Source organism: Pituophis catenifer, unplaced genomic scaffold, assembly GCF_029215685.1.
Source record: "Pituophis catenifer annectens isolate HBS135680 unplaced genomic scaffold, rPitCat1.0.hap2 SCAF_1, whole genome shotgun sequence".
NCBI classification, from domain to species: Eukaryota; Metazoa; Chordata; class Lepidosauria; order Squamata; family Colubridae; genus Pituophis; species Pituophis catenifer.
The window spans coordinates 225,159,890-225,183,085 of record NW_027256881.1 but is presented as its reverse complement, the minus strand read 5'-3'; the positions used below and the strand labels follow the sequence as shown (position 1 = coordinate 225,183,085).

Here is a 23,196-nt window from a genome sequence, read left to right as displayed (position 1 = left end):
TTTTTTTTAGGATAATTATCATCACAATATTACATCAACCGAAATCAGAATGTGTGCATTACTTCTCTAAAGCAGTTTCCTTCTTTCTCCATACTTCACAATTAAAAAGTTATAACAACTTGTTTTCTCAGGAAAAAGAAAAAACTCTATGAGAAGAGGTCAATAAAACACTGCCTGTTTCCCATTATTGCTTCTAACAACATTTTGTCCACTGGAGTTCCACAAAATGAAAAGCCTGTTTCAGAAAGTGGACTTCTTAAACTGCCAATGATTGTTATCAGCTTGTTATTTTAATACACCCTGCACTTTAAAATAAGCTTAAACCATCTGCTCCTTCTCTAGTTACAGAAGGCATAATCAACCTCCAGCCATGCAGAAGAATATAGACTGCCAATCTCTGTTTACTTTACTCTGCATTTCATGCAACTCTCACTGCTAATGGTCTTTAGAAGCCTCTCACGTGGCAAAGAACAAACCAGCATCAGATTCCACATTTGCATGGTGCAGGCAGGTTTCTTCTTCTCACTTGATGCAGCCTGTCAAAGGCAGTATGGCCATTGTACATTTTTACAGACATGAAGGAATGTGTGGCTCCTTACACAATCACCCTCAGCAATAAAGGCACAACTACATGTTTGAATTCCCCTGCAAAAAGTGATTATAGCAAGATAGTGGTTAAGGCACCAAGCTAGAAACCAGGAGACTGTGAGTTCTAGTTCCGCCTTTAGACATGAAAGCAGCTGGGTGAGACTTTGGGTAGTCATTCTCCCTCAGCCCAACAGGACTGTTGTTGTGGGGAAAACAGGAGGAAGAAGGAGTATTAGGTATGTCTGCCATCTTAAGTTATTTATAAAATAACTTAAAATAAAATCGATAAAGGAGGGATAAAAAATTAGAAGAATTAATTATAGAAATGATATTTTGTTCTAAAAATCTATAAGATGTAATGTGCTTTCCAAAGACCCTGTCCTACTCTTCTGCATTTGCTTTTGCAGCCATAACTTGTGTCAGGACACTATTAATCCAAGGAATTCCAAACTCTCCCCCCCCCCCCTTTGTATCAGACAAGGAATATTTTACTCAAGGATAAGCCGACCCTTGAATTTTTTAATTAAAATAGCATGCAAACTGTTGCCACCCACAAATACGCCAACCTACATTTTTTCATTGTATTTTGGTTAAAAATTTGAGGGTCTGTTTATCCGCACTTGGGAGTATATACAGTATTTCCTTACATTGTATGCATTAGTCATAAAAATAGGCTTCCCTTGATTTCTTAAAGGATTTCATTATATTTTCCAACAATTGTTTTTCAGAAAGCAGTTTGTGGCAATGGAAATAAAAGATATATAATTTTTTACATTCAAAATACAAGATCTGAATATTTTTTCCAACAACATCCACCTTGTTTTGTGTCAGTTTTCATTCTCGCTGTACAGATTTCCCAATCCTTATAATCTTCCCACATCCAAGATTCAGAATGCTACAATTCAAACCCACTTAGGGGACAGTAGATTAGCGAAGGCCACATTAATGTATCTACAACCTTACAACCTACAATGTCTACAACCCTTTTGAACCTTTGGGATTTAACTTACTTAAAATATCTTCTTTTTTCGCACAGCATCCATAAGATAAATTCTGTGATCTTTTTATTGTGAGATAAAAGTAACCTCTGCATTCTAAAGGAGTTGCATTTTCATAACACTAATTTACAGCACTGTTGATACCACTACCCTGAAAAAATACGTGTTAACAACTGTAGCATTTGCCACAAAGAATTTGATAACTAAGTAGTTATAAATAGGGCCCATATGGCAGTGACCAATGCTTAAAGATCCCATGCTGTTATCTTTCCATGGAAAGAACTGTGTGCTTCAGATGGATCTAAAGCTACAGTACTTATTTTTTTTTTCTTTCTGTGACAGTCTTCCTGAAATTCTATTAGGGCTATTATACATCTGCTGGGGCCCCTGCTTTTGAACTCTCCTTAAATGGTCATTTTCATCTCAAATATCAGCAGGGGAGGATCAAATAAGAGGTCTGTCACTTTATTTATTTATAAGGACATTTGTAGCCTGGAATTGTGAGGCAGATACACCAAACTCATCACAAATGTGTAACAACAGAAGCGGTTTCATTTGGCATTGCATATGATGTGCATAAAATTCAAAGCTGGCATTTAGACCCTGAATTAACGTTAAAAGATGATCAGAAGTACTAGGTGTGGTTAAAATGTAGAAACTCCTTGATGGAGTTTCAACATCTTTTTTTTTTAAATAAAATCAGTCAGGATGGGAATAGCTACCTAAAACTGTTGTTGCTGTTCCCACTCCCAAGAAGAAATACAAGACTAAATAAAATACGAGTCTGACTCAATGGCTTTTATGACAATTTAATGATGCTAACAGAGCAACTGTAAAATATTATCAGCATGACAAATATCAGGTTTAAGTTTCAAAACAGCCCCAGCCCAATTCTTTGTGCCAGACAGAATTATTTAATATGGCTTGTTCCAGGTGTCTGGCCAAAATTTTCATTTGAGAAGCAAACTATTCATTTCATGCTGCCATAAAGATAACCTTTATTGTCATTTTTTTCTGTGAATAAAGAGGCTACTGATCTGATCATTCCATTACCAAAGCTGGCTTCAGGATCACAGAACTAGACAGGACCATGATCATTCAGTTCAACCTCATTGTCAGCACCCAAATCCAAACTAAAGCTAAAGACACATAGCTGTTTAATTTCAACTTGGACATGCACAGTACCTGGATGTCCACCAACACCTTGGGTAACCGGCTCTTCTGTCAAAGTACTCTCACTGTGAAGTGATAGTACTAGCCCTCCATTAGCATCTGCCTTCCTATATCTTAACTCCATCACTCTGCAACAAAAGAGAACCAGACTTGATCTTTTATAGCAGTGGTTCTCAACCTTCCTAATGCCGCGGCCCTTTAATACAGTTCCTCATGTTGTGGTGACCCCCAACCAGGGGTGGGTTCTAATTTTTTTTACTACCGGTTCTGTGGGCATGGCTTATTTTGTGGGCGTGGCTTGGAGGTCATGTGACTCGGGCGTGACTAGCTGGTCATGTGACCGGGTGGCCATGGCTATGTGTATAGGGACTACTCAGAGGGCTGAAAAAAGTCATTTCTGACAGGTCCTCGCACTTTTGACTGGTCCTCACACTTATGACCATCCTCACATTTATGCCCATGCAGCATTCTTAACAACCATGTCACTCATTTCACAACTGCTTCTTTTCACCATGGTGATAAGATAGGGCAAAAAACGTAAAATGTGAGGATAGTCGTAAATTCAAGATCTGGTGAAAAGTGCGAGGACCAGTCAAAAATAACTTTTTCAGCCCTCTGAGTAGTCATGTGCACAAAGGACTACCCAGAGGGCTGAAAAAAGTGATTTCTAACAGGTCCTCGCACTTTTGACCAGTCTTCGCACTTATGACTGGTCATCATTTATGCCCATTGTAGCATTCTTAACAACCGTGTCACTCATTTCACAACTGCTTCTCTTCACCATGGTGACAAGATAAGGCAAAAACGTAAAATGTGAAGACAGTCGTAAATTCGAGATCTGGTGAAAAGTGCGAGGACCAGTCAAAAATAACTTTTTCAGCCCTCTGAGTAGTCATGTGCACAAAGGACTACCCAGAGGGCTGAAAAAAGTGATTTCTAACAGGTCCTCGCACTTTTGACCAGTCTTCGCACTTATGACTGGTCATCATTTATGCCCATTGTAGCATTCTTAACAACCGTGTCACTCATTTCACAACTGCTTCTCTTCACCATGGTGACAAGATAAGGCAAAAACGTAAAATGTGAAGACAGTCGTAAGTTCGAGGACTGGTCAAAAGTGCGAGGACCAGTCAAAAATAACTTTTTCAGCCCTCTGAGTAGTCATGTGCACAAAGGACTACCCAGAGGTCTGAAAAAAGTGATTTCTGACAGGTCCTTGCACTTTTGACCAGTCTTCGCACTTATGACTGGTCATCATTTATGCCCATTGTAGCATTCTTAACAACTGCTTCTCTTCACCATGGTGACAAGATAGGGCAAAAACGTAAAATGTGAGGACAGTCGTAAGTTCGAGGACTGGTCAAAAGTGCGAGGACCAGTCAGAAATAACTTTTTCAGCCCTCTGAGTAGTCCATATGCATAAAAGGATACAGCAATAGAGAGGGATGAAGGAAGGGAAGGGAAATTAGAGTAGGAGTGAGGGTCAGAGAGGGAAGAAGAGGGGAGGAGAAGGAGAAAGGAAGAGGAAGTAGGGAGGAGAAGAAGAGGGGGAGGAAGAGAAAGTAAGAAGGAAAGAAAAGAGAGAGGTGGTAGGTTTGAGGAGAAAGATTGCTGTACAATAAAAAAGATGAAAGGGAAGAAAGCCAACCCCAAACAAATATAAAGATATTAAGATAAAGAATGAACTGTTAAACTTTAAAGAATAAAAGAGAACAAATATGAATAAATAACAATAATTAGAAACACACATACAAACATACAATGTATTTTCTTTGAACAGAGTATTTGGCCGGTTCACAAATTTAAACAGTGTTTAGTCATTTCAATTAAATTTACAATTTCTATGTTTCCTTTTTGCCATATTTATTCCTCATCTATTTTTTTTAAAAAAAAACAGTATTACCCTTCATCCTCATCTCTAATCTTAAATCAAATTCAATTTTTCCCTTCTATTCTATATTATACCCCTTCCCATTGTCATCTATTTTTATATCCATCCTCACATTGGTTAATTATGTAATATTACAGTTGTTTAATATAAATTCAACATTTTAATATAAATCAATTAGTTATATAACTACCTTTTTTGTATATTAATCAATATGAACATGAATATTCCAATTATTTCCATGCAATCCAATTTCTTACAAATCAATTAATTATATTTACCAATAATAATAAACCAAATAATTTCCTCCATATATTCCTCCAAACCACAATTTAACCATTTCTGCTTTCAACACAATATACAATTAATAGTATCTCAATTATTACAATTCCCTAGTTAAATAGAGCTTTTTTTCTTTTGTGTTTTAAAATCTTGAACTCTCCTCTTTTTCCCTAAATTTCCCATTGTTTGCACCTACCTTTTTTGGTGAGGAAAAAGAAAAGAAATCTGCCTGCCTAATTTTCCAACGTTGCAGCAACAGCAAAGCAGTTTCAGTTTCGTTTTTCAGCATAGCTAGGGGAAAAAAAATCTGCTCCAGCAAGCAAGCAAGAGCAAATCAGCTGAGAGTCGGAAGCCGATCTAATCAAGGGCTAATTAACCTATGCTGAAGCTCCGGGGGCCAATACAATTACAAAAAAACACCGAACCATTTGTTAAATTGCTGGCTCGCCCACCACTATTTATTGGCAATAAATAGTGGAGCGGAGGGGCGAGGCAAGCCAGCAATTAACAAACAGTTCGTTTGAAGCCCCGCGGCAAGAATTTAAACAGTTTTTTTTCCTCTAGCCATCAGCTGGGACTCAGGAGGCAGCAATAGATTGGGAGTGGGCGGGGTAAGCGAACGGCCGGCAATCCAACAGAGCAGAGAGTGAGGGTGAGTGAAGGCATGGGGGGGCGCGAGAGAGGGCTTTGGCGACCCCTGCGAAATGGCCATTCGACCCCCAAAGGGGTCGCGACCCCCAGGTTGAGAACCGCTGTTTTATAGGAAAACTTTTCAAATCTTTGAAGAATGCTTTCATATTCCCGCACCATTGACTTTTCTCAACACTAAATATACTCAGTTCCTTCCATAGGTGGGCGTCACATACTGTAACAACCGGTTTGCCTGGAACCAAAAATGTGAGCATGTGCCTTCCGCGCATACACACGGCATCAAAAACCTGGCGATTATATATGACATGATAACACCAGGGTGGGTGGGTGGGCCGAACCGGCAGCAGCCCACCACTGGTTCCTTCCATCTCTCTCCGTGTAAGACTTCGCTTTTAGACCCGTGGTTCCAATCTTTTTTTGGCCATGCCCCACCTAACCATCTCTAAAATCCTGATGCCCCCCCTCCCCCAGTGACATATAATTACTATTCAAAAAGTGAACTTCTATCATGCGGAGGAAGCTGAAAAGGCCATTAACCTGGTTTAAACAAGGTTTCAAATTGCTCCCATTAAAAATCAAATTGCCCCCCTGTGGAGCATGGGCCCCACTTTGAGAACTACTGTTCTAGGCCCTAATCAACTGTTCAAATTCTGACCACAAATTACCTCTCTATTGGCGTTCACCTCACAGAACAAGTCAGTCTTGATGCTTTGCTTTTATATCATTTTAATGCATATAGAATGCAATAAGAATAGGGATAAATTGTATAATGAAATCCATTTCAGTGGTGGGCTAGTACTCAGTTATTTAATGGAGATAAAGCAGGCTCCATATGTAACAGATATTGACATTCTAATCTTAAATACATACTTCTTTTATACAGATGGTTTCTTGGCAAAAAAAAAAAATGACAAGTACTAGTTTGATCTTCTACTTAATTCATTAGATTTATAACCAAATTTCTTCTAGACGCCAGCATGAAACGTCCTTCTCTCACCAACTGTTCCTACCACAACAATCCTGTGACAATATTGATTAAAATCAGCCAATTAGCCTCCATGACTTTGTAAGAAGTTGAATCTGAGTCCCCAATCCTGAACAGGTACACACACACAGGCTATATTTTATCTTGGATACCATCCCAAGCACCCAGCAAAGATAACCAATAACTTGTCAAATTCAATTACATGGTTCCTTTTTTTTATTTTCATTGGAAAGTGCCTATGCTTACAAGTTGGTGTGAGAGTTCATAAGAACAAAGGGGACGGGGAGGAAATACCACAAATGAAGGCTTATGGTGGATCAGTAAGAAATGTGCTGGGCCTCCAGGGATTTGCAATGTGAACTCATTGTTCCAAAACTGACTGAAGAACCTGTGCAAACACACAAGGTTTCCCCCTTCACACTCCTGTCTCTGCAAATCAAGCTTACCTTATAATTGCTGGAATTTACCCACGAGGTAGCAAGGCCATCAACCATTTTGTCCAGCATGGTCTGATCGTGTTCAAGGTCAGCAGATTTCTGTTTATCTGAGAAATAATCTATCAGTTCTTGGCCAACCTGAAGTCGTTTCCCAACATCTTTCTGCAGGACCTGCATCAAGCAGGACTCCATTGTGGGTTCCATAATGTTCTAGAAAGAAGGCGGAGACAAAAGTGAAACTAGAGGGCGGCAGGTTTGAAAAGTCCTCCTGTAGATATTATCCTTGAGGTCGCCTCTTTGTTTGAAGAAGGTTACCAAGGTCCTGGATTTCAAAGATGTGATTCTGGGAATGACAACAATGCACCATGTGTGTCTAAAGAGCAGCTGGCAGGTTATTAAAAGTTCAATTCAAAAAACTAGTAATAGATAAATAAAGCAGAAAGCAGACCAGCCAAGCTATAGGACGAGGTTTGTGGTGCTTTCCAAATCAGCAGTCCATCCTGAAAGAAATTTTAAAGAGGCAAAAGTTAGTGGCGAATCTTAAGCAGAAATCTACAAAGCACAAAATCCCAAATTAGATATCTGACATTTCCATTTAGAAAGAACAAATTTCCCCTGCAGCTCTTTTTCAACGCACCATTATGACAACCAATTATTAAGTTTCTAAAAACGGGGACTAAAAACTTGTGTGTTTTTGTATCTTATGTAGTACTGAAGTCTGTTTTAAAATTAAAACATGAAACTTTAATATAATAAGATGTCAAGTGTTCAGAAAATATGCACGCACACACACGCATACACATCACCTCATTTTTTTTTCAGTAACGAAAACATGAATCCAATATGGACTATCAGGTATCATATTTAAATAGAGAAGACATTTTGTTACAGGATCTATGCATCCAAACCAGGTACTACATCAAAGGGCCGGGGGGGGGGGGGAAGAGAGAGAAAATGCACAACCAAGATACAGAACAGCAAGGTTTAGGTTAGTCTTAAGGGAAATCAATACTGGATGAAGGTTTCTAAATACTAAAACAAACATCATATTTAGAATATGGCTTAACTGATACTGTGGGAGATGTTCCATAATCAGGAATGTCAGAATGCTATTCTGAAACCTTCTCTTGCTTCAGGGCAAGCAATACACTGGCATGAATGTTACGTCATTCACAACACTCCCAGAAAGCATCTTCAGGTCTCCATATATCTTTTGCCCTCTTTGGGATTTTCTGAACTGTGCCTGTCTTTCCCACTGAATGTTGTCAGAGCTCTTTGCAGGATCCTTGCTAGAGTTGTGCAGCTATTTGGATGCAATGAAAGGAAGCTTCTTCTCTAGTTACACATTGATTCTATTTGTCAGCAGCTTGTTAGAGAAGGCATGGCTTTCTCAAGGCTTGCCATACTTGTACCCGAAAATATGTGAACTAAGGAGGTGTTGAGGAGAAAGCAAACAGCCTTACCACATAGCATTGTCAAATATCTCCTTACTCGACTTGATATAAAGTTCTTATTGTAAAATACAGTGCTTGGTTTCCGCCAGATATAATAACACCCAAGTAGATTCAAAAGTTACTCATTTGATCTACCTGTCCACAGAACATTCCTCCAGGCTATTACATGTTTGTTTGTTTGTTTGTTTGTTGTGCATGTGCGTGCGTGTGAACTTGAAATGACCATGAATGTTCTGTTTATTGAGCAATAGCTTCCACCTTAGCTCTCTTCCATGAATCTCATGTTTACCCAATTCTTTCTTTCTGTCTCTCTCGCTCTCTCTTTCTCTCTCTCCCTCCCTCCCTCCCTCTATCGCAACAGGAACCAAAGTTTGTGAGATTTCTACAGTGAATGGCCCAAAGCAACCTACATTGTTTAATGAAGCTACCTTTGATTATTGGATTGAAATGACTGTATTAAAGGGACAATTAATACCAGTGGCCCATTGCATGACAATACTGTGCTTATGAAATAAATTTCCATGTCATTCATTTACTCAGCCTGTCTTTATAAATCAGCATCAATCACATGAAGCTTTGACAATATCCAGTAAAAAAGATACTTCAAAACTTCAGAAAATCTGAAAGGAGAATCTGCATTTACCAAATTGTGCATGTGTATGTATAGTTAAAATCTTATGGCATCTCAAAATCTTGCAAGACTTCAGCATTCAAACATGAAATCACATGAGAAACTTTCAGAAAGAGAACACTGAAATCTTGTGAGCTGCCGGAGTGAGAATTCTGTAATCTCAAATGTCAATTATTGTAAATTTTTTTAAAAAGTATTTTGGTACCCAATACATTAGACAAATTTTTGTCATGGTGTTCTCCTTCTGAAAAAGCTGCTGAATCTACCATATACATATGTACAGTATCTTTAATACAAATGTGCTAATATAAAAGCTGGATTAATCACATCGGTGTTGGAATATTCCAACTGCTCAATTTTACACATGCCCAGTCAAAAATAACCCTCACTGATTTCAAACTTATCTAGGAGCCAGCCACCTTGAATAAATCGATAGGTACAGGTTAGTTCTCAACTTACGATCACAATTGAGCCCAAAATTTTCATTGCTAAGTAAGGCACTTAATTCTGTTTTCCCCATTTTATTATGCAAATCACTGCATTTGTTAAGTGATAATCCATTCATGTGATCATTAAGCAAATCTGGCTTCCCCATTGACTTTGCTTGATGGAAGCCGCTGGGATGGTTACAAATGGTGATGACATGACTTGGGATCATATATGCCATAAATACATGCCAGTTGCCAAGCGTCCGAATTTTGATCGTGTGACCATGGGGAATGCTACAACGGTTGTTAAGTGTGAAAATTGGTCATCAGTCAGTCCGGGTGTAACTCCAACTGGTCATCAAATGAATAGTTGTAAGTTGAGGACTACCTATATAAATTGCAAATATCAGGTATCATGATACCTACTGGCAAAGTTCTCTAATCTCAGACACCTGGCATCCTCAGGATTTCTTTCTGAAGGCAATCGGGCTCCTAAATTGACACACTCCTATTTCTAATGCAACTGAAGCCATGAAATTAAATACTATGGATTATCATAATTCAAATAGAAAAAAAGTTGGATTCAGCTGTCAGTACGCAGACTCCCCTTGTTATGACTGCTAATTTAATGACTTCTCTGAGGTAACACCAAATAAATGCAGGGGCACTTTGCTCTAGTACCCAGGTTATTAATAAGAAGTGCAACCATAGGTGCAATCCACATGCTAATTTGAAAGAAATTTACATTGCAATGATTGGTATGTACATTTGCAGAAACCTGAGTTGACAAAATATGCATTCTTAATCTCTTAACCTGTTTCACCAGCTAAGGGAAGACAAAAATACAACCGTGCAAAAGGTAGGACAACAAATTGCTTAGAGTAGTTGCGATTAACAAAAGGATTGCTTATAAAAACTGAATTCTTGGTTTCTATTACTACCACACGGTAGTGGTAGACCAGTACATGGTACACCAATAGAAAATGATGTGCTCAAGCAGGAATAGGGACCCCAATTGAGAGACCTTGGGAGAAATATTTCCTTAAAACGATCTAAAGCAGCCTTGCCCTTTCAGGCATCCGGTATTACCAGACTCCTACATCAAACAGGTTTCGATATGCTTGTTTTGGCTGCTTGTTAAGAGCAATTTTGGAATGAGTAAGTAAATAAAGAAAAACTCCCTCACTTTACCATGTTAAATAGTGAATGAATTTGATTACACAACCTGAATTTTCAACAAGATAAGTGGCACCAGGTAAACTATCAGGGATGGGTGATACAATCTAGGCCCAAGTTTATGTATGGCTCAACAAATATTTCTTACCAATACTAGTAAGCAGTATTCATGTTTAACTGGGCACTGAAATAATTCAGAATTTTGCTTCTATTTCATTTAGAATTATTTGAATTCATATAAATGAGTCTATTCAGACTAAGCAGGACTTACGTTGGCTAAAGGCTGGATAGCTAACTTTACTGTTTGCAATCTCATCACCATCACCCTCATCACATCATCATCATCATCATTATGAATGCCTTTCATTCAGCAATGCAAGGCTGCATAGCTAGCACTTCCTTTTTCCCATTACAACACCATGAGATAGATGATCCGGTCACCTTCCATGATTGAGACTGGCCCTGAATGTAAGCCTCTCCAGCAACCATCCAACATGAAATACCACATGAAATACATACAGAGAAAATTAATCCGAGTTTTATTTTGTCCTTTTCCTACAATCCAAGCCCCAAAGCACTACTTGCAAGCAGAACTTCCCATGGGCACAAGGAAAATACACACTGCAGGTTCTCCTCATGACAACAGGGCCAGCTCTTCTGTATCACTTTACCAGCAGCTGCAGCCTCGCACTTCCCTGCCCCCTTATAACAAAATGAATTTCCCTCATGTGTGTACTCTACTTTATTAAGTCTGACAGATACACAATCTCGTCCTGTCCTCCGGCCATGCTCCATAGTCCTTCAACCTTGCAACCATTCCTTGGAATAGAGGAAAACTCCCGCCTGCCTGCAGAGAACAGTCTCTTTACCCTTAAAGGACTCTTTTCATTTGATAAAAAGAGGGCAGATCTAATAATAATAATAATAATAATAATAATAATAATAATATGACATGCCTCTGGTTCTGCAAAAAAAAAAAAAGTAGGGCACGCTTCAAGGAAAATGGGTCAAGTTCAGCAGTAAAGTGTGTGAATGGAGCAGAGATAAAAATATTTTTAAAAACCTTGATACATAAACAAGCAGAGCAAGGCCTAAAGGCATCATGCCATGCAAAACATAAGAAGTGTAGTCTAAGTGACCTTTATCAAATCAAAGGAGATTTCTGCAGATCTGTCTCTTCTTTCCCTTATGGGAGGATGTAGGAGGAGAGCCCCCTTCATCTGCAGGGCAAAGAATCAGAGACTTAAGCTTCCATGAGCTGCAGCTCACTTATCAGACCTCCTGTTTTTTCCAGGTCATCATTCTTACAATCCTCTTCTTTTATGAAAAGCAGCTAGAGCCCCTAAAGTAAACCAATTCCTCCAAAACAACTCCTCTAGCAGAAGAGCTGCCTATTACTGTGCTGTATTCTGTTACTGCCTGCTTTTCCATCATTTTAATAAAAACATTTATTTTAAAAGAATAAATATCATGACGAATGTTCAGCCAACTGCAAGATTCCAGCTGAAGTCTCAAGACATGAGACAAGAAATTGCATAGCAGTGAAAAAAAAAAAAGAAAAGAAAGAAAAGACCCACAGTTTTTAATTAATGAGTTATAGGACATTGGAAATGTATCATATTTTTTGAAGTATAAGACACACCTTTCCCCCCCCCCCCAAAAAAAGAGGGTGAAAATCTGGGTGCGTCTTATATACTCTGAATGTAGCCCCGCCCAGCCTCGCATATGGCGATTTTAGAGGCTGAAAGAAGCCTCTGAAAGAAGTTTCAGAAAAAAAGCCTCTGAAAGGCTTTTATCTAAAATAATATGGCAAGCAACAAAAGAAGAATCAGTAAAGGTTCTAATCAAACTATGATAACAAATCTGGAGAATGACACAATAACCAACAGATTGGAAGAGGTTAATCTATACACCAATGCCAAAGAAAGGAGATTGAACAGAGTACAGATAGTCCTTTAGAATAAAAGCCTCTGAAAGAAGCTTCAGAAAAAAAAGCCTCCAAACTGAGGCTTTCAGAGGCAGAAAAAAACGTTTTTTCTGAAACTGAGTTTCAGAAGTTTCAGAGGCAGAAAAAAAAGCAAGGCACAGAGCTCACAACCAACGAACCTGTTGCTAAAATTCACCTCTTTGAACAGCTGATTGGGGGTATTCCAGGAGGTGATCCACCCACCAATCAGTTTTTTTCTTATTTTCCTCCCCAAAAACTAAGGTGCATCTTATACTCCTGTGCGTCTTATACTCTGAAAAATACAGTCATCAAAAATATCAAAGGGCCTTGTCTTTTGCCTACTTTTGTTTCATTTGGTCCTACCCTAGGATAATTTCATTTGGCGGCCCCTGTACATTTTTCCTCTCTTCCAAAAAGGGGTATCTTCCCTCCTATTTTTCTTTCAAAACAAGAATGAAGTCAATCAGTGGTTCTTTCTCTCTTTTATTTCTTCAGCAATATTTAACAATGCCACTGATTTTTTTTTTCTGTTTATCTTTGCCCTTGTTTGGTAAATTCAGACTTTTTTCCTCTAACTTTTTTTTTGCATCCGAGTTGTAAACCAGCTTGCAAACCCTAGAGCCAAACTTAAGACTTCTGTTCTGTAAAGTACTTACATAGGAATCTATCCTATGAATGGGGTTCTACTCACAGGATGACTTCCTGGAAAACAGGAGAGAATGTATTAAGAACTATCCTGAACAACAGGACAAGGGTTTCTGGAGGCTGCAAAAGGAACAGGAAATTAGAAAATAAGCAGGGTTTTAAGATAGGAGGAAGAAGAAACATTACTAACCTGCACTATAGTGATAACGCTACAGATAACTGACAATGCAAAGGATTTGGAAGATCTAAAAGCCAAGGAAGACAGTGAAAATGGGATTAAAATTAAATATAAAGACGACCAAATGACAACAAGTAGAACAAGCAACTGTGGAATTTGACAATGAAGATACTATGAGCCACGGTGGCGCATGGGTTAGAATGCAGTATTGCAGGCTAATTCAGCTCACTGCCAGGAGTTCAATCCTAACCAGATCACGGTTGACTCAGTCTTCCATGTTTCTGAGGTTGGTAAAATGAGAACCCAGATTGTTAGGGGCAATATGCTGACTTTGTAAACCGCTTAGAGAGGGCTGTAAAGCACTGTGAAGCGGTATATAAGTCTAAGAGCTATTGCTACTGAAGTGCTGGATAGCTTCTGCTTTTTAGGATGAACTATCAAACAGTAAAGGAACACACAGTCCAGAAAAATTCTAAAAAGTAGCTCCTGATAGAGCAGCCATTAAAATGGAAATGTTGTTCAAACGCTGTGATGTGTTTATACCTACAAAGATAAGAATCATGCAAACCATGATATTCCCTGTGACACTATGAAAGCAAAAGTTTGACTTTAAGGAAGCAGGATAGGCAGAGTATTGATGCATTTGAAGTATGGTGTTGGAGAGGACTCCACAGAATCCAATGGACAGCCAAGTAAACAAACCAGTGAGTCATTGAACAAATTAATCCTAACTCAACAAATTATTCTACTTTGTGCTCAAAGACTTCCTTCCAGAAGCCGCATTCCCTTCCTTAACCTTTCTTTCTCAAATATTCCATTACAAAATATTATGCTCACATTCTTTCCTAAACAATACAATACCCACTCCACTCACATACCAAAAGGGTTTGCTTCATTCAGATCCAAAAAGGATTGTGCTGTGGTATTTGCATGTCAGCTAGATACAACTGTAGATCAATTAAAATCCTGTTTTAAGATCTCTAAGAAAAGGAAGCTGGTTAAATTATCATATATTTCCTAAACAGAGAAGCACATCAGAAAGAGAGAGGCTGCGTCTTGAGAAAAAGCAATTATTTAACTTAAAATGAAGATTCCTGCAGTAGGTTAAAAATCATTTACTGTGACATATTTCGTATGGACTGCTTGCAATAAAACTACAAATTGTACACATATAAAGAGACCATACCATGAGAAAATGAGCAGCATTTGTTGCTTCTGGTCCTTCACTGTATAAATTCATATACCCTTTCTATTCCTATTTTCTCTAATATACCAATCCACTTAACTGCAGGTAGTTCTCAACTTACGACTGGTCACTTAGCAACTGTTCAAAATTATGACAACCTCCCCAAAGCTATTAGTGACCCAGTTTCAAAGTTCCAGCATGGCCCCACCCAGATGACATCACAGCATTTTAGGTTCTCAGCAACCAGCCCACATTTACTGCCATTTTCAAATGTGACCCCGCAATCATATGACAATTTGCAGCATTTTGCCAGAAACTGGTGTTTCTGGCAAAAAAAACACCCAACAGCAAACAATGGATTCACTTAATGACTACTTCATTTGCTTAACCATAAAATCAAATCCGGTCACCTGGTGCCCCACTGTACAACCATCAGAACTTACAACCTTAATTGTCAGGCTTGATTACACTTGTGACTCCGATATTACCTACAAATGTTTCATGATCTAATGAAATCAAATAGCTAAAGCGTATACGGTAATAAACCTGCTGATCTTTCACAAAGCCACACCTGCTTTTGTTGGAGCAGACAGGCAGGCAGATCTTCTGGAAGTAGTCCTTCAAGCTTTGCAGATTTAAAAAGACAAGGAAGATTTGTGCCGCAAGAATGAAAAAAGGAAATACCACAAGCAGAGGCTTTAACAATGGTTCAATAATATCAAATAAAAATATGGGTATAAATGAACCACGCTGCATGGTTTATTCTGTAACAATTGAAATGTGAAGTTTCTGTATTTTGCATTGATTGTTGGTATTTACCTCATCCCTGCTGCCCAATTGTTGTCCTGGGAAACTACTGTTAAAAATATATTCAACCCAGATTTAATTCATAAACTGCATGCATATACTGTATATTTAGTGGTGATAGTAGTAGTACCTAATTAAATGAGGAAGACTGTATGATTTAATGCAGCGGTTCTCTGCTGGTGGTATATATACCATGGTGGGACTTAGAAGTAATCTTGAAAGGACACAGGATTAGAAGCTGAGGATTTTTAAGGATTCTTTTAAAAAAACCAAAAATAATTCATGTACATATTTAAATACCATTCTTGGAAAAATAGGATTTTTTGTTTCTGACATTATGGTATCTACGTTCTTCAATAAAGTGATTATTGGTGGGACTCAAGTTTCAGGAGAACAAAGTCCCTGATCACCTGAAATGTCCTTGCTCCAATGAAATGGTAATTCTTAACCTTAACAACCTTAAGATATGTAAACTCCAACTCCCAGAATTCCTTAGCCAGTGTAGGGGAACTCTGGGAATTGAAGTCCACACATCTTAAAGTTGCAAGGTAGAGACACACTGTACTAGATTTGGAGGGGGGAAAGCCTTATGAATAAGCTCCCATTTATTATGAAATGGAGGAACTCAGCAAGTTTGAGCAGATTTGACATTTGACCTGCACAAATAATTATTTCCAGAGAAGGTAATGGTTTTTAAAAATGTACAATCTTAAAGAAACACCCACTCTCTTCCCCATACTGTAATTCTTCTGAAGACCTCATGCTAGCGCTATTGAAAATGTGTTTTCATCTTAAATACTGTATTTTTCAGACTAGAAGACGCACCTAAATTTACAAGAGGAAAACAAGAAAAAATACTGTATTTTTCAGACGATAAGACGCTCCGGAGTATAAGAAACACTTTCATTTTTGGGGAAGAAAATTGGATTTTCGTCCTTCCAGGCCCCCAGAATCACTCTGCAGTGCTCCGGACAGCCCATTTTTGCCAAAAACAGGCCCATTTTCGGCTCCCAAGCCCTCCACGTGTTGCGTTTTCCCCCTCCCAGGCCCACAGAAGCACTCTGCAGTGCTCCGCACGGCCCATTTTCACCAAAAACAGGCCCATTTTTGCCAAAAAAGAGCATGCTTCTGAGGGCCTGGGAGGGGGAAAACACGACACACGGAGGGTTTGGGAGGCCAAAAACGCCTGTATTCGGTCTGTAAGATGCACCTAAATTTTCACCCACTTTTGGGGAGGGGGGAGGTGCTTCTAATACTCTGAAAAATACAGTATATAAAATATCTTTTTTTTTTATTGGGAGACATTCTGCCATAATTATTTTGGTAAATTAAAAACAAATAAAATGAATTAAAACCTCACATTCTAGAAATGTCCCAGGTGCTATTTCATAATTTTAGTTTTCTTAACAGATCAGGAATCTGAAGGGAACCTCTCCATAAGTTTCATTTTTCACAAAGCCTTCTTGCCGAAGATGATTTGTGGCTTTCCAAACACATCATTCCGAATGACTCTGCATTCCATTTTACAAAGCTACTTTGTTGCTGTTTTTCCCTGGGTATTTTTCCATTTATCTTTATGATCTCACTACATCATCTTTAGCTAAATTCGTATTTTGTGATAATGGCTGCACATGCAGGAAATTATAAATAATTTCTGGCTAATCAGCAAATTATACCATGTAGACACACAGCTTGATCATATAATCACAATTAAGCAACAAATTTGACTTATTACTCCCTCTCTCTCTCTCTCTCTCTTCCCCCCTCTGTGTGTGTGTGTGTGTGTGTGTGTGTGTGCATACATGAACTTTTCCATTGAGAAAAAAACCCTTCAAGGTTGCATCATCATTAAAACAACACAGGGAAAATTAAAAAAAACAGAATGAACCAATATAAAAACATACAGGTAGTCCTTGTCCTGTTAGCACAATTGAGCCCAAAATTTATGTTGCTAAGTGAGACATTTGTTAAGTGACTTTTGCTTCATTTTATGACCTTTCTTGCCACAGTTGTTAAATGAACCACTGCAATTAAGTTGTTAAGTGAATCTGGCTTCCCCACTGCTTTCCTGCTTTCTTTTGTGACCTTGCAGAAGGTCACAAAAGGTGATCGCATGATCCCGAAAGACTGCAACCATCATAAATATGAGTCAGCTGACAAGCATCTGAATTTTGGTCACGTTACCATGGAGATGTTGCAACGGTTGTAAGTATGGAAAATGGTCATAAATCACCTTTTTCAGTGCCGTTGTAACTTCAAATGGTCATTAAATGAACTGTTGTAAGTTGAGGACTACCTGCATAAGGTAACGTATGTATTGCATTTATCTGAGTGTATTTCTCAACACAGCTAACACTTTGAAGGGTAAATATCAAACTTCAGTTCTTGATTTCCAGAATCTCTATCTTATCTGTATTTAAGTTTGTTTTCACTCATGAAGTATGTTAATGGAACTTCAGCAACATTCAAGAACCCCGATTGTTTCCCTGGAGTTATAGGGAAACATTGCAACAGAATTGCTGGGTGTCATCAGTCCACAGATGGCATCTTATTCCAAAACTCCAGATGATTGGCTTCATAGAGATGAACGGAATAAGCAATAAGAATAAACTCTACGGAACCCCACAGGTCAACAGTCCCCCGTTGAACTGTCATTTTTATGTGAATATTATTTCACATAAATATATATTATATATTATTTGAAACGGCAAGGCTGCTTCAGATAGTTTTAAGGAAATATTTCTTCCACAGGTTCTCAATTATATATAGAATATATATTATTTCTCAACACAACTGATACTTTGATGCACATCACCTTCTGGACCCAACCCAACAGGAAGCAATGGAACCACTGCAAACAGAGACCAAAAAGACCAAGGGATGTTTCAGTAGGATATTGGACTGCCCTCTCCTCAATCCAGCTTCAGTCAGTGGCTGCTTTGGACATCTCACAATAATTCACAGAGCAGCATTATATGAATTAGCCCAAGGAAATTGAACCTGTGCTCTTCACCACCATGCATTTAATTAAATTAATTAACTAATTAATATCAGGTTTGTGAAGCTTCTGAAAATGTGTACTTTCATGTTTATTAATGATGATTTAATATTACAACGAAGTTCAAATTGTGCTTAATTTTAATTAAGATTGGCTGAAATTTCCATGGTTTCAAGTTGATTTGTCTCAAGTACTGTAGATTAAGCACAGTCTGTCAGATCTGAAAGATGATAAAATGAACAAAATTTGAAAAGGAACCATATTTTGAAGCTTCCCTCTATCATGCTAGAAAAAGGAAGGAGTATGTGCAAGGATCATATGACCTTGCTCCTATTATGATAAACCAGAGTTTTAGCAGGTGTCTGAATATAATGTGCGATTCTATATTATGAATGAAATTTCAGACAGTATATTTGTTTTAACCAAGCAAATCTTCATAAGAAAGGGAATAACGGTTAAAAGTATAACCGGATTTTTGCAGAATTAGAGATTTGGGGCCAGGTAGATTTTATTTAAGAGCCAGTTTGGTGAGGTGATGAAGATACTAAGATAAAAAATGGAAGAGCCAGCTGAGCAACTTTGGGCCAGTTGCTCTCTCTTAGGAAGAGAGTCAAGCCACTTCCAAAAAATGCTGCCAGGAAAAATGTAGGGACTAATCCAAGCAATTGTCAGGAGTCAACACTGGTACATACCAGGGTGGATAAAAATCAATGATTTTTTTAAAAAAAATCAAAAAACTCAGATTTTTTTGATTTAAATCGGATTTTTTTTATTTAAATCAGATTTTTTTGATTTTTATCGAATTTATTTTAATAAAAAACTTTTGGGGTAAAAATCTATCGTAATATAGTTTTCTATTTAAGATACATAAATAATTTAGTTTATTCAGCATGAAATGGACCTTAGTTATGTAGCATGAGACTGTATATTCTGCAACACTGGGACTATCAGTGAATCAACAGTGGGTCAAAGGAGTAGCAGAGATGACAGTTGCTCTTTAAAAATTATGATTTAAATCGCGTTGATTTAAATCAAGCCTTTTTACTAGTGATTTAAATTGTGATTTAAATCAACGCGATTTAAATCAAATCCACCCTGGTACATACAAATACTGTATATACGATACGATACAGAGAGGAGGGAGGGAGAGAGAGCGAAAGACAGCCCTCCCTCTATTAAAAGTACTAATAGTAATTTAATAAATTTGCAATCCATTTCTGAGACAAAACTATCTGCAATCTTATTGCGAGTGTAATATAATATTACTAATTGGCAAATAAACAAATGTTCATGTTTCAAATAATCACCCAACTCTCCACCCCACAAAATGTATGTATTAATATGAGTTTTCAATTTGACAAATTGTTCAAACTTGAACTATCTAAGAGCAGTACTAAATAATACAATTGCTTTGGAAGCCTGCAGGGCTAAATTCCCTTCATCACATTTCCTGATTCAGAAGACAGCCTTTCCAAGTTTGAATCAATCCAATGCTTCCAAACTTCCCTTTTAGAAATCAAATGAAATACTGATGCCAACAGTAAGAATAATGAGCTCAACAAGCAAGCAGCTACTCATTTTAAAATAAAAAAAAAAGTTAAACCTGTCAGAGACACTTGCAAGATGGGGAGGCCCTCTGGGTAACTATGGGACATTGCTATTTTTTTTAAAAAAAAGTTCTCTGAACACTGCTGGGTGCCAAATTCCATAATTGAACAGGAAAAATGGCTTGATACAACAACATAACAGAAATTATTTTGGCTTATAGGGATATACTGATCCATAGGACCTATTTGAATATTTAAAAATCAGAATCCAAACTATGTGCCCCAAGTATTGATTTGACAAAAATAATTTTGGACCTTAAGATCCAAGTAGAACCAGTTCCCTAACACACTAGGAGGCCAAAAAAAACCCTTTATTTTCCATTTACTTACTTATTTATACACACAGATGTAAGTGTGTGTGTATATATATATATACATATATACATATTATATATAAAAAGAGAGGGGGTCAAAATTAATTCAAAAACTCAAAAAAGTTTGTGTGTTTGCTTGCTGCATAGCATTTCCGATTCAATTTTACAATATTTTACAAAGAGCTACCACTTCCAAAGGCTACCTACATTTATCTCTTATTTAAAAAAATGAATCCTTATTATGGCTCATGCCATTAAAAATGTATATTCTCGGCGATACCACATGACTTTTAGATATTGCCTGCAAATTTCCTCAACTTGATTAGTGCAGCCAACCCATCCTAGGCGATCAAAATAGACTCTCTCAGTCTTAAATTTGGAAAGAAGCTTAAAAAGAAGCTTCCTGTAACTCCTCAAGCTCTTGGTGACAGAAACAGATAATGCCTTTAGCTGACTCTGAAGAAAGAAAGAGAAGTTGATCAGTCACAATTGTACAAAAAGTGCATTCCCTACAGTTTTTGCAAGTTTGTTAAAGGTTTAAAGGCCTCAAAGGTCTAAATAAAGAAGAATTAGGAAATGTTCCATATAATCCTCCAATGTCTTCACTGGATAATGGCTGTTTTGTAAGTTGTTCATTTACAAGGTTTAAAAAGATGATTTAAAAGCTGTTCTCATATTACTCCTCCAAGCATATCCCAAACACAGTAAAATCACCAAGCAACCAAGAAGGTCTTAGTTACCGGCAAGACAGAAGTAACTGATGAACATGACTGAACACAGAATGAGAGAGGAAGACTCCTGAATATATTTTCAGCACTAAGGGGCAAGGATGAACCTTCATCTTTGAACAGGTGAATATTATGCCCATATAAATAACTACATGGCATGTTTTATTGTTTGTGTTTCTTTGAAAATGAAATATTTTACAACTCTTATCTGTAAGCCTGTTACTCACACAGTTGTTCCATAGCTTTTTCTTATTTTGTTACTTGGCATTCTTCTGATTTTTATATTAGTTTTTATATTATCCTGTTTTTATATTAGGTCCACCCTTGAATGATATGTATATAGTATAAAGTTATTTAATGTTACAACATTTTAGTAGAAAAGTTGCAACTTCAGGCAATTCAAATGATATACAAGTACATGTCTACTGTGCCTACATGTAAACAGAAACGGTTTCTGAAAGACTTTGTAAATTTAGCAGAATTTAGTTCACTAGTGATCAGGGTGGATAAAAATCAATGATTTTTTTTAAAAAAATCAAAAAAATCGGATTTTTTTATTTAAATTGGATTTTTTTTATTTAAATAGGATTTTTTTTTATTTTTATCTAATTTATTTTAATAAAAAACTTTTGGGGTAAAAATCCATCATAAGATAGTTTTCTATTTAAGATACATAAATAATTTAGTTTATTCAGCATGAAATGGAGCTTAGTTATGTAGCATGAGGCTGTATATTCTGTAACACTGGGACTATTGGTGAGTCAACTGTGGGTCAAAGGAGTAGCAGAGATGACAGTTGCTCTTTAACAATTATGATTTAAATCGAGTTGATTTAAATCAAGCCTTTTTACTAGTGATTTAAATCATGATTTAAATTGTGATTTAAATCAACTCGATTTAAATCAAATCCACCCTGCTAGTGATTCATCAAGAGCAAAGTTCAGTGCAATTCACATTCATGCTGCAAACAAGGAGTTAATGCAGGACAACTTTAACACTGTTATTTTAAGCAAATGCAATGTTGAAATGCCTATCAAACCTGTCCTCCCTTTTAAACAAACTGGATAAGGAAGGAAATTGCAAAGCTTAAAAGCTTTTATCTTGCACTGCAATTAATCTTAATAAAAGGATCGCTTTTTTTACTCAATAGATTTCTACCACAGAGGACCTCCATTTTAATAAGGAAGTCCTGCAAGCTAATGTTTAAAGTCCAGCTCAGCTTCAGGCAGAACAAGGCAAATGTTATTTTATGGAGCCATGCACCTATCAGATGGCTCTAGACAAATCTGGTTTTGCCTATTCTATAGCCTGAGTATGTTTATTCAATATTCACTGTTGTCAGGGAGACTTGCTCCCCTGGTACTTCACCCTGAGAGTCCTTCACCTGTAAAGGAGAGAAAACAGCTTCCTATCCCAAAATTAAATTTCATGAAGAAATACTGGCTCTCCCATTTAGCAAATTCCTATATGTAGCTGTGAGAACTTAAGATACATATATTGATTTGGATCCTACAAACAAGGAGTTTCTCTTTTTCCAAATTTAGCACAACCAAATTGGAAGGACTGTGTTATCTATCACCCATCCCTGCTGTTTAGAATAGCTACATGGCCAATTTGGTTTTGTACATTCAACTTTCCACATGATCATAAAAAATGCAATGGAGAGGTTATATTTTATGGCTTTTTGGTCCTAATATCTTCTTCAATTATGTTCAGTTATAATTAGACTATCTCTTGCAATTTTTATAATATAATGGTTGGATTCAAATATTTTTCTATCTCCATTTGCACTAACGGGCACCCTGGCACCAATTTCTCCCTTGTTCCCACAATACTGCCCTTATCTTTCCCCCAGTACAAGAGTAACACAGCCTGAAGTAAGTCAGTATAAACATAATATTTTCCCCCTTATTCCAATACAATGCAAAGACAGTCTCAAGATACATAAAATGTATTGTGCTCTGCCAGGCAGTGACTTGAAAGGACCTATAAAGGGTGTGATCACAACTTTATTGGGCATTTCAGGCTGACCCAAGTATACTACTTCACCTCTCATCTCTGGTCAGCTTCTTCTGCTATCATTCTGCTCTTCTC

At 37.4% G+C, this 23,196-nt stretch overlaps 1 protein-coding gene across 5 annotated transcripts in view; it reads right to left on the bottom strand.

Annotated features, from left to right (window-relative positions):
• Nucleotides 1-23,196, bottom strand: part of CLASP1 (cytoplasmic linker associated protein 1) — a 211,333-nt gene that overhangs the window by 168,999 nt on the left and 19,138 nt on the right. For 3 of the 5 annotated variants that reach the window (XM_070950573.1, XM_070950488.1, XM_070950821.1), the window contains exon 2: nt 7,012-7,502. In XM_070950573.1, coding sequence (XP_070806674.1) covers nt 7,012-7,206 — 195 coding nt within the window. In that variant the 5' untranslated portion in view covers nt 7,207-7,502. The remainder of the gene's footprint in view (nt 1-7,011; nt 7,503-23,196) is intronic. The other 2 variants (XM_070950661.1, XM_070950743.1) reach the window with 1 other exon arrangement.